The sequence below is a fragment of the Hylobates moloch genome, unplaced genomic scaffold (genome assembly GCF_009828535.3).
Source record: "Hylobates moloch isolate HMO894 unplaced genomic scaffold, HMol_V3 SCAFFOLD_12, whole genome shotgun sequence".
Taxonomy (NCBI): domain Eukaryota; kingdom Metazoa; phylum Chordata; class Mammalia; order Primates; family Hylobatidae; genus Hylobates; species Hylobates moloch.
This window is the reverse complement of record NW_026652287.1, coordinates 94,264,724-94,277,434: the sequence shown is the minus strand read 5'-3', so window position 1 is coordinate 94,277,434 and position 12,711 is coordinate 94,264,724. Positions and strand designations below refer to the sequence as shown.

Genomic DNA, 12,711 nt, shown 5'->3' with positions numbered 1-12,711 from the left:
TAAAATGTGATCTATGGATTGTGATTTAAGTCATAGTGAAATTATTAAGGTCAATTCAGTGAATGATTATAACCTAGAGTTGTCCTACTATGTGGGACACTGCCCTAGGAGCTTACAAGTTTACATCAATTAAAATAGAAAAACATCATGTGTAACTTAGAAATACAATTAAAAAGTGTATAAGTGTATATAATTTTAGGACTGGAAGGGATCTTAGCATTCAGATAGCTTTTACAAGTTAGCAAACTAAATAAAGTAGGAGGTAACCAAGATTACTTAACTAGTAAGAATCAAAAGTTGACTAAAATCTACATGTTTCTGTTCTCAGTCTGGTGCTCTTTCCACTGCTCTGTTAGGCTTTAATTTCCTACTTTCTTTGATTCCAAATACTTTACAACTTTTCGCTTAATATAGCTATGGTCCATATGAGTCGTTTCTTATGTCAGAATAATCGCTGTAAATTAATTTAACTCATACCCTTTTCTCATTCAAGTTAAAGATAATGCTTCTATTTGACCATTTTGGCTATCAGATTACATAAATATAATTCATAAGAGTGCAACAGACTTCTTAGATTCTTTAATGCCAAAAGTCATGACATTTTTTGCCATAAGACTTAACAAAAGTCACAAATTAGAACCCAGTGCAGAAATAATCCTTTAGAGTTGCTTTCCTGTGAAAAGTTCTTTTTTCCCTGAGGCTGGATAAGATGGCTCACTGCCATCTATGTTTAGTCAGCTCCAAGCTCCTAAGCACAGAGATTGTCATTTCTGCTGTTTTTAAGTAGACTTTGGTGTAAATGATGTTTTATTGTGTGGATTTGTTTGGAAAAGCTTGACCAGGATCTTGAGTTGGGATGCCCTTCTATGACTGATACATACAGAGAGAGTGTATTCCCCCCACCCCCATTGAAGAGAGATCTCTTGAAGTGAACACAGTGAGTTGGGTTTTTCTTTTTTCTTGAGGAACCTGAAATGACAACTTGTTATTTTTATCCTAAGGTATACGTCTCTGAAATAATTCTTGGTCAGATACTATTATGAATGTTTTCAAAAAAGAGATAAATCATAGTCTTGAAGTTGCAAAATATCTGATTGAATATGTTGTGTGGCCTAGATTACGCTATACACTGGGGGGAAATAGAAGCCATGATTACTCCTTGGCTTTGATAACTATATAATCTTGTTGGAGAAATAAGATAACATGCAAGAAACACCTAAATAATCCCACTAGTCACTCCTGGGTGATTTATGTGGACTCTAAAGTTTGAGAACCACTATGCTAGACAGGAAAAAGTCTGAAGACAAGGAGACCAGTTAGGAAGCTGTTATAGTAAACTTAAAGTGAAGTAAGAAGTCTAGAATTGGGGCTTGGAATACAGGAATGAAAGTAAAGGGTGACTGCCAGAGGTGTTTCAAAGGAAAAAATAATTGCAGAATATATTGGTAAATAAGAAAGAAAACTACCAAGTATTTTAGCTGTGAGAAGATGTAAGTGGAGTTATTATAATGGATTGAAGAATGTCAGTTGAGTAGAAAGATACAAAACACATGTCAGATAGGAAATGATGGCGGTGCATCCATGTAGACATGACGTAGACCCTTAAGTAAAGATATAGGTAACTAGAAATAATAGAATGTGAAGTACAGAGGTGAATAATTCAAATTAGAGAAATATAATTAGAAACTCAAGATTTTGCAGATCGCTGAAGAATACTGTTTACTTAGAACGAGGAGCTAGGTGTGGTGGTGAACAGAGGTAGAAGCTATATTGTGATGTTATGGGAACCAAAGGTAAAGAAAGGTATTAAAGATAAATGGTCATTAACATGATCATTGAAAAAAAGTTAACTGGATTTGACTAGAAGGTGGTAAAAGGGGAATCCCAGCCTTAATTCTTATATCTATATTCTTTTAATTGTTCTATTAGTCCTTTGTGTCATCATGTTTATAACACTAAGGCATCGATTTGACTATCCTGTGATTGTGTTGGACCACTCAAGTAAAAATTAGAATCATTCCTTTCCACTAATTTTCCCTCTGGACTTTCCATTTCTTTCAGTAGAAGTTATTCTTGCAGTCACTTAGGCTTCAAACCTGTGATTCATCCTGAGGTCTGCCTTATCGCCAAATTTAGTCAGGCACTATATTAGTTTCCTAGGGCTGCTATGACAAATTACCACAAACCTTGTGGCTTAAAACAACAGAAGCTTATTCTCTCACAGTTCTGGAGCCTAGAAATCTACAGTCAGAGTGCCAGCAGGAGCATGCTTCTTCAAAAGCCTCTGGAGGAGGATCTTTTTTCATGCCCCTTGTCTAGCTTCTGGTAGTTGCTGGTAATCCTTGGGGTTCCTTGGGTTTTAGACAGGCACATCACTCCAGTCTCTGCCTTGTCTTTACATGATGGTCTCCCTGTGTATCTGCAGCTCTGTGTCCAGATTTCACTCCTCTTATGTAAGGACACCAGTCATAGTGGATTTAGGGCCCACTCTAATCCAATCTAACTTCATCTTAACTTGATTACATTTGTAGACCCTATTTCCAAATAAGGTTACTCTGGGGTGTTTTCCAATACCAGCAATCATTTCTTTGTTCTCTGGATACCAACCAGGTGTCCAAAAATTCAATTCTGAAACTACCTGGAGTTAGAGTCGGATCCCACAACTTAAACGGCTCAGTCCCACAAGACTGCCCCAACTGCAGACACCAGTTGCAAGTCTGAGTCACCTATATTCTGACTAACTTAGGGGTTCCCATGACCCCCTCCTCCAGTTTGATAATTTGCTAGAATGGATCACAAAATTCAGGAAAACACTGTATTTACCAGTTTATTGTAAAGGATAAAAGTCAGGAATAGCCAAATGGGAGAAATGCATTAGGCAAGGTGTTGGGGGTTGGGGATTGTGGTGCAGAGCCTCCATGCCCTCTCTGTGTGAGCCACCCTCCCAGCAAGTCAATGTGGTCACCAGCCCGGAGGCTCTCAAAATCTCATTGTTGAAGAGTTTCCAGCCCCCTCCCCTTCTTACGGGTCAGGGGAGTGAACCTGAAAGCATTCACCATCTAATCACTTGGTCTTTCTGGTGACCAGCCCCCATCCTTAGGCTATCTAGGGATCTCAACTCTAAGTTACCTCATTAACATCAACTCAGGTATGATTGAAAGGGACTTGTTAAGAATTATACAAAAACCACTCCTATCACTTATACAATTCCACAGGTTTTAAGCTTTGTACCAGGATCTGGGGACAAAGACCAAATATATTTCCTCTTATACCATAGTCACATTCTGGGTGCCCATGAATTTTTGGGAGACATTATTCAACCTAAAATAAGAACTCATAAAGCCTATGAATTCTTCCTTTATGATGCCTCTCAAATTTTCCCGCACCCCATATTTCTTTTCATTGCTATTACTAACATCCTTGGTCAGAATGTCTTCCCTACAAGGTTTATCTGTATTCATTTATCCAATTTACTCAACATATCTGTTAAGCATCTATTATGTATCAGGTACTTACTCATTCACTGGAGTACAGAAGTAAACAAAGACCCTGCACCGAGGAGTTTACATTGTAGTTTGTTAGGAGACATAGAATAAAGAAATACTATCAGGTGGAGGTGAGCACTAAGAGGAAGATTGACAGGAATAGCCTGGGCACGGTGACTCACGCCTGTAATCCCAGCACTTTGGGAGGCCAAGGCAGACAGATCACCTGAGGTCAGGAGTTTGAGACCAGCCTGGCCAACATGGGGAAACCCCATCTCTACTAAAACTACAAAAATTAGCCAGGCATCGTGGCGGGCACCTGTAATCCCAGCTAGTCAGGGGGCTAAGGCAAGGAGAATTGCTTGAACCCTGGAGACAGAGGTTGCAGTGAGCTGAGATGGTGGCAGCGCATTCCAGCCTGGGCAGCACAGCAAGACTCCATCTCAAAAAAAAAAAAAAAAACAGAGAAAATTGACAGGAGTAGGGGGTGCTGTTTTATGTAGGTGGTCAGGCAAGGCTTCTCTGGTAAGGTAACATTGGAGCAGAGACTGAAGGAAAGGAGGGAGGATGCCGTGTTGTTATATGTAAGGTTAAGGGTGTTCCAGACAGAGGGAATAGCAAGTACAAGAGAGGCAGGAATCTGCTTGGTATGTTGAAGGAACACAGGAGGCCCAGGGAGCTAGAATGGAAAGAGGTATAGTAGGAGGCCAAATTTATGCCATGACTTCAGCTTTTATTCTCAGTTAAGGTGGGAACACACTGGAGGTTTTTGAATTGAGAAGTGATATCTGAATTACATTTGTGAAGAATCTCTGGCTGTTGTGTAGAGGGGCAGAATAGGAGTCAGGGAAACCGTATTTTAGTAGTCCAGGTTACAGATCAGCACTAAAAAAGATGAGTTTAGAACTAAAAAAATACAATAACAATAATTAACTCAATGGATAGATTTAATAGCAAACAACATCACCATCATCAAGAGATGAGCACAAATCAGTGACAGAGACAGAAGATGTACAGTGAGGAAAACAGAAATGCCAAGAGTTGGTTTTTAAAAGATTATGAAATTGATAAAGCCTGGGCAAGACTGATTGTCCTCAGACTCCCCACAAAGTAGATGAGATGAGATTAGAGCCACAAATGAACAATGTAGTGAATGAAAAAAGGGATATCTATAGATATTAACTATCTGCACATAGATATTAAAACAAAAGGAATAGTATAAAAACTTATGCTAATTAATCATGCAATTTAGAATAAATGAATACATTTCTTTAAGAACATCTTAAACCTAATATAAGAAGAATTAGGTCATTTGGATAGTCCTGTATCTATTAATGAAATGAAATCTTTAGTTAAAAACCTTCCACAAAGAAATGCCTCATTTGGCTTCACTGGTAAATTATTCCAAATACTTAAGGAAGAATTAATACTAATCTTAATGCAGATTCTTCCAGATGATAGAAAAGGAGGAAACACATCTCCACTTATAAGGTTAGAACCTGATACAATCAATATAAGAAAAATTGCATTATAAACATATAAAAATCTTAAATATTAGCAAACTGAATTTAGTGATATAGAAAAATGGTAATATATCATGAGCATTTAGGTTTTACTCTAGGAATGTAGGTGGCTTAACATGCAAAATTGTTCAGTGTAATTCAACACCATAACAGAACAAAGAAGGAAAACTATTGTGATCATCTTAAGAGACACAGAAACATAATTTGACAACATGCAATACCCATTCATGATAAAAACTTTTGCCAAACTGGGAACAGAAGGGAATTTTCAATCTTATAAATGGTATCTATAAAAATTCTGCAGCTAACATCATACTCACTGATTAAAAATATTGACTGTTTCCCCTTACTTACCCAAGGTCAGGAACAGATGTCTACTGTCACCATTTTGTTTAATATTTTATCGGAGGTTCTAGTTAGTGTAATAAGGCAAGAAAAAGAAATGGAGGGGGAGGCTGGCCAAGATGGCCAACTAGAAGCAGCTAGTGTGTGCCACTTTCATGGAGAGAAATAGAAGGAGTAAGTAAATACAGCACCTTCAACTGAATCATCCAGGTACACGCATTGGGATTCATCAAGAAAACAACTTGACCCAGAAAGAATGGAGAAAAGCAATCAGGACAATCACCCACTTGGGAGTGACACAGAGCCAGAGGAGCCTCCTCTTCCCAGGGAAGTGGTGAGTGAGTGAGTGACCCCAGCGACCCAGGCTTCTCCCTTGGATCTTTGCAACCCACAGGTCAGGAGATCCCCTTGTGAGCCCACTCCACCAGAGTCTGCAGCCTGATACACAGAATTACGTGGAGTCTCAGCAATGCAGCCGCTCAGATACACATAGAGCCCTGGGAGCTTTGGATACCCAGGTTTCCCATCAAAAGCAACTCCAGCCAAGCGGGACGTTAGACCCCTGTACGTACCCCTAGGAAAGAGGCTGAATCCGGGGGATAGAGCAGTGATAGTCTGCAGGACCCACTACCATGGCACCTTGCAGGATAAGACCCACTGGCATGGAACTCTAGTCAGCCGCTGGTAGCCATGTTACACCTCTCTGAGATGGAGCTCCCAGAGGGAGGGTGGGCCGCCATCTTTGCTGTTTTGTAGCCTTAGCTATTACCTTCAGTGCAGCCACCCTATGGAAAAGCACCGAGACTGCTTTTTTATGCAGGTCCCGGACCCGGCTTTTCAATGGGTGGGGGACCTCCCCACCAGGGTCACTAGTCACGCTTGTTGGTGTTTTCCAGCTGGCAGTGGTTCCAAGCCTCCCTGGGACAGAGTTCCCAGGGGGAGGGATGGGGCTGTCATCTTTGATGTTTCACATTCTTAGCCATTGTTGCCTTTGGGCTCTAGGGAGTCTGAGATGGTTAGGAACTGGAGTGATTCCCTGGTACAGAGCAGCAGCTCTAAGGAGAAGTGGTCAGGCTGCTTTCTCATGTGGCTCCTGGATCTCATTTCTCCTCACTGGGTGGAATCTCCCGACTGAGGTCTACAACCATACCCCCACCAGTGTTTTCTGGCCAGCAGCAGTTTCAAACCTCCCTGGAATGGATCTCCCAGAGAGAGAGGGGTGGGCTGTCAGCTTTGCTGTTTTGCAGCCTTATCTCTTTGCCTTTGGGATTTGGAGAGTCTGAAGCAACTGTTCTCAAGGATAACCCCTCACAGCACAACTGCTCTATGAAAAAGTGGCCAGACTGCTTTTTTACATGAATCCCTAATCCCATTCCTCCTCAGTGGACGGGACCTTTTGACCAGGGTTTCCAGCCACCTGCTCCAGTGTTTTTTGGCTAGCAACAGTTTCAAACCTCCCTGGAACAGAGCTCCCAAAGAGAGGGGTGGACCACCACTTCTGCTGTTTAGCAGCCTTAGCTGTCGTCTTCAGGCTTTAGAGAGTCTGAGGTGACTAGGGGCTGGAGTGGACCCCTAGCAAAGCATGGCTACCCTATGGAAAAAGCCAGATGGCTTTTTTATGTGGGTCCCTGATCCTGTTACTCCTCACTAGGTAGGATCTCCCAACCAAGGTCTCTAGCCACCTCCTGTTAGTGTGTTCTGCCGGCAACAGGTCTGTGCTTCCCTGGGACAGAGTTCCCAGAGAGAAGGGCAGTCCTCTGTCTTTGCTGTTTCACAGACTTCCTTGTTGATATCTTCAGGTACTGGAAAATTTAAGATGAAAAGGGAGTGGACCCCCAGCATACTGTAGCAGCCCTATGGAAAAGTGGCCAGACTGTTACTTGGGTCCCTGATTCTATATCTCCTCAATGAGCAGGTCCTCCCAACCTGGATCTCCAGCCATCCCCACCAGGGCCATCAAGCCAGTAGCAGCTCTGTTACAGTCTGGGACAGAGCTCCTAGTGGGAGTGATGGGTTGCCATCTTTGCTGTCTCGTAGCCCTCACCCTTACTGCCTCCAGGTTCTGGAGAGTCTGTGGGGACCAGGGGCTGGTACAGATGCCCAACACAAAGCACCCACCTCAGAAAAGTGACCAGACTGTTCTCTATGCAAGTCCCAGTCCTCACTTCTCCTCCCTTGGCAGGGTCACCCAACCTGGAACTCTAGCACAACTACCCTGGGCTTGCCTGACCACTTCAATCAGAGGCAGTCCAGCAGTTAAAGGAACACCCCCACGCAGAGATGGAACCATCAGACAGAAGGAATCAACAGAAGAACTCTAGCAACTCAGATGGTCAGAGTGTCAACTCAAATGGCCACTAGTTCTCCAACAAGGGTTCTTAACCAGGCTGAGTTGGCTGAAGTGACACAAATAGAATTCAGAATATGGATAGGCATGAAGATAATCAAGATTCAGGAGAATGGCAAAACCCAATCCAAGGAAACTAAGAATCACAATAAAATGATACAGGCACTGACAGACGAAATAGCCAATATAAAAAAGAACCTAACTGATCTGATAGAGCTGAAAAACACAAGAATGTCACAATGCAATCACAAGTATTAATAGCAGAAGAGAGAGACCAAGCTGAATAATTTCAGAACTTGAATACTGGCTCTTTGGAGTAAGATAGACAAAAATGAGAAAGAATAGAAAAGAATAAACAAAACTTCCAAGAAATATGAGATTATGTAAAGAGACCAAATCTACAAATCATTGGCATCCCTGAAAGGGTTGGGGAGAAAGTAAACAACTTAGGAAACATATTTCAGGATATTGTCCAAGAAAACTTCCTCAGCCTCACTAGAGAGACCAACAGGAACTATAGAAAACAAGATTCTACACAGGAAGATAATCCCCAAGACACATAATCATCAGATTTTCCAAGGTCAAAATGAAAGAATATTAAAGGCACTTGGAGAAAAAGGGCAGGTCACCTACAAAGGAAACCCCACCAGGTTAACAGCTGACTTCTCAACAGGAACCCTTCAAGCCAGAAGAGACTGGGGACCTATAATCAACATTCTTAAAAAAATCTTCAAGAATTTCATATCCAGCCAAACTAACCTTCCTCAACAAAGGAGAAATAAGATCCTTTTTAGATAAGCAAATACTGAGAGAGCTTTAGATAAGCAAATGCTTGTAAAATGGAGACCCATCTCACGAGAGATCTTGACAGGAACACTAAATATAGAAAGAGGGTTGCCATGATTCTGCTGAGAGAGAGCTTAAAAAAAAAAAAAAAAAAAAGATGGTTACCAGCCAATACAGAAACACACTTAAGTACACAGATGAGCCACACTATAAAGCAACCACACAAGCCCGCCTAATAACCAGCTAACAACACAATGACAAGATCAAATCCACACATATTAATACTGACCTTGAATATAAATGGGCTAAGTGCCCCCATTGAAAAGGCACAGAGTGGCAAGCTGGATAAAAAAGCAAGACCCAATGATATGCTGTGTTCAAGAGACCCATCTTATATGCAATGACACCCATAGGCTCAAAATAAATGGATGGAGGAGCATCTGCCAAGCAAATGGAAATCAGAAAAATGCTGGCGTTGCAATCCTAGTTTCAGACAAAACATTTTAAACCAACAGAAATCAAAAAAGACAAGGGATTACATAATAGTAAAGGGTTCAATTCAATAAGAAGACCTAACTATCCTAAATATATATGCACCCAACATAGGAGCACCCAGATTCATAAAGCAAGTTCTTAGAGACCTACAAAGAGACTTATACTCCCACACAATAATAGTGGGAGACTTCCACATCCCACTGATAGTATTAAATCATTGAGGAAGAAAGTTAACAAAGATATGCAGGACCTGAACTTAACATTGGACCAGATGGATCTGATAGACCTCTACAGAACTCTACATCCAAAAACAACAGAATATACATTCTTTGCATTGCTGCATGGCACATACTCTGAAATTGACCACACAATCAGACATAAAACAATCCTCAGCAAATGCAAAAGAACTGAAATACCAAACACACAGCACAATAAAAATTGAAATCAAGACTAAAAATATAATTGCTCAAAACCATTTACATGGAAGTTAACCTGCTCCTGAATGACTTTTGAGTAAATAATGAAATTAAGGCAGAAATCAAGAAGTTATTTGAAACTAAGAGAACAAAGATACAACATACCAGAATCTCTGGGACACAGCTAAGACAATGTTACGAGGGAAATTTATAGCACCAAATGCCCACATCAAACAGTTAAAAAGATATCAAATTAACAACCTAGCAGCACAACTAAAACAATGAGAGGACCAAGAGAAAACCAACCCAAAGCTAGCATTAGAGCTGAACAGAAGGAGATCAAAACATGAACAGCCATTCAAAAGATTAATACAGGAGTTGCGTTTTTGAAAAATTGTTAGGCCACTAGTTAGACTAATGAAGAAAAGTGAGATGATCCAAATAAACACAATTAGAAATGATGGGATGTTACCACTGACCCCACAGAAATACAAACAACCATCACAGACAACTATGAACACCTTTCTGCATACAAACTAACAAAGCTAGAAGAGAGATAAATTTCTGGACACATACACCTTCCCAAGATAGAACCAGGAAGCAGTGGATTCCCTGTACAGACCAATAATGAGTTCTGAAATTGAGGCAGTAGTAAATACCTGCCAACCAAAAAAAAGCCCAGGACCAGATGGATTCACAGCTACGTGCTACCAGATGTTCAAAGAAGAGCTGGTACTGTTTCTACTGAAACTGTTAACAAAAAATAGAGGAGCAGGAAATCCTTCCCAAATCATTCTGTGAAGCCAGCATTGTCCTGATAACAAAACCTGGCAGAGACACAACAATGAAAACTTTAGGCCAATATCTTTGATGAACATTGATGCAGAAATCCTCAATGAAATACTTACAAACTGAATCCAGTAGCACATCAAAAACCTAATCTACCATGATTATGTAGGTTTTATCTTTGGGATGCAAGGTTGGTTCAACATGTGCAAATCAATAAATGTGATTCATCACATAAACAGGACTGAAGACAAAAACCACATGGTTATCTCAATAGATGTAGAAAAGGCTTTTGATAAAATTCACCATCCCTTTCTATTAAAAACTCAATAAACTAAGTATTGAAGGAACATACTACAAAATATCAGAGCCATCTGTGACAGACTCACAGCTAACATCATACTGAATGGGCAAAATATGGAAGCATTCTCCTTGAAAACCAGCACAAGACAATGATACCCTCTCTCATCACTCCCATTCAACATAGTATTAAAAGTCCTGGCCAGAGTAGTTAGGCAAGAGAAAGAAAGAAAGAAAGGGCATCCAAATAGGAGAGGAAGTGAAACTATTCCTGTTTGCAGTCAACATGATTTTATGTTTAGAAAACCCCCATAGTCTCAATCCAAAAAGCTCCTTCAGCTGATAACTTTAGCAAAGTTTCAAGATACAAAGTCAATGTACAAAAATCACTAGCATTCCTGTACACCAACAACAGCCAAGCTGAGAGCCAAATCAGGAATGTAATCCCATTCACAATTGCACAAAAAGAATAAAATACCTAGGAATACAGCTAAACGGGGGTGAACGATCTCTACAATGATAATTACAAAACACTGCTTAGACAAATCAGAGATGATACAAATAAATGGAAAAACTTTCCATGCTCATGGATAGGAAGAATCAATATCATTAAAATGGCCATACTGCCAAAAGCAATTTATTGATTCAGTGCTATTTCTATCACACTACCAATGGCATTCTTCATGGAACTAGAAAAAAAACTTTTAAAATTCATGTGGAACCAAAAAAGAGTCCAAATAGCCACAGCAATCCTATGCCAAGCAGCAACAAAAAACGTGGAGGCATCATGCTACCTGACTTAAAACTATACTATAGAGCAACAATAACCAAAACAGCATGATATTGATACAAAAACACACATAAACCAATGGAACAGAATAGAGTAACCAGAATTAAGGCCTCACACCTACAATCATCTGATCTTCAACAAAGCTGACAAAAACAAGCAATGGGAAAAAGTACACTCCATTCATTAAATGGTGCTGGGATAAATAGCTAGCCATATGCAGAAGATTGAAACTAGACCTCTTCCTTACACCATATGCAAAAATCAAGAAGGATTAAAGACTTAAATGTAAAATCCAAAACTGTAAAAACACTGGAGGACAACCTAGGCAATACCATTCAGGACATAGGAACTGGCAAAGATTTCATGATGAAGATGCCAAAAGCAATCACGACAAAAGCAAAAGTTGATAAATGGGTTCTAATTAAACTTAAGAGCTTCTGCACAGCAAAAGAAACTGTCAACAGAGTAGATAGATAACCTACAGAATGGGAGATGATATTTAGAAGTTATGCATCTGCATCTGACAAAGGTCTATCTAGCATCTATGAAGAACTTAAATTTACAGGATAAAAACAACCCCATCAAAAGTGGGCAAAGGAAATGAACAGATCATTTTCAAAAGAAGACATACATGTGACCAACAAGCATATGAAATAAAGCTCAATATCACTGATCATTAGAGAAATGCAAATCAGAACCACAATGAAATACCATCTCACACCAGTCAGAATGGCTATTAAAAAATAAAAAAAGATTCTGGCGAGGTTGTGGAGAAAAGGGAATACTTTGATACACTGTTGGTGGGAGTGTAAATTAGTTCAACCATTGTGGAAAGCAGTGTGGTAATTCCTCAAAGAGCTAAAAACAGAACTACCATTGGACCTAGCAGTCCCATTACTGGGTAAATATACCCAAAGGAATATAAATCTTTCTGCCATAAAGACACATGCATATGTTCATTGCAACACTATTCACAATAGCAAAGACATGGAATCAACCTAAATGCCCATCAATGGAAGATTGGATAAAGAAAATGTGGCATATATACACCATGGAATACTATGCAGCCATAAAAAAGAATGAGATAATGTCCTTTGCCAGGTACATGGATGGAGCAAGAGGCCATTATCCTTAGCAAACTAACACAAGAAAGGAAAACGTAATACTACATGTTTTCATTGTCATAAGTGGGAGCTAAATGATGAGAACACATGGACACAAAGGGGAACAACAGACACTGGGACCTACTTGAGAGTGGAGCATGGGAGGAAGGAGAGGATCAGAAAAAATAACTTGGGTACTAGGCTTAGTACCTGAGTGATTAAATAATCTATTTACCTATAAAACAAACCTGCACATGCACCTCTGAGCCTAAAGTTTTGAGAATAAAGAAATGGACATAAAGAGTAGAAAGGAAGTTAAAATTATTCACAGATGT

At 40.0% G+C, this 12,711-nt stretch overlaps 1 protein-coding gene across 3 annotated transcripts in view; it reads left to right on the top strand.

The window, feature by feature from the left end:
- Positions 1-5,772, top strand: part of CEP83 (centrosomal protein 83) — a 137,048-nt gene extending 131,276 nt beyond the window's left edge. The window contains exon 14 of one of the 3 annotated variants that reach the window (XM_058425300.1): positions 5,564-5,772. In XM_058425300.1, coding sequence (XP_058281283.1) covers positions 5,564-5,599 — 36 coding nt within the window. In that variant the 3' untranslated portion in view covers positions 5,600-5,772. Of the gene's footprint in view, positions 1-833; positions 982-5,563 lie in introns of those variants that run through there. The other 2 variants (XM_032170911.2, XM_032170914.2) reach the window with 2 other exon arrangements.
- Positions 5,773-12,711: the final 6,939 nt, after the last annotated feature.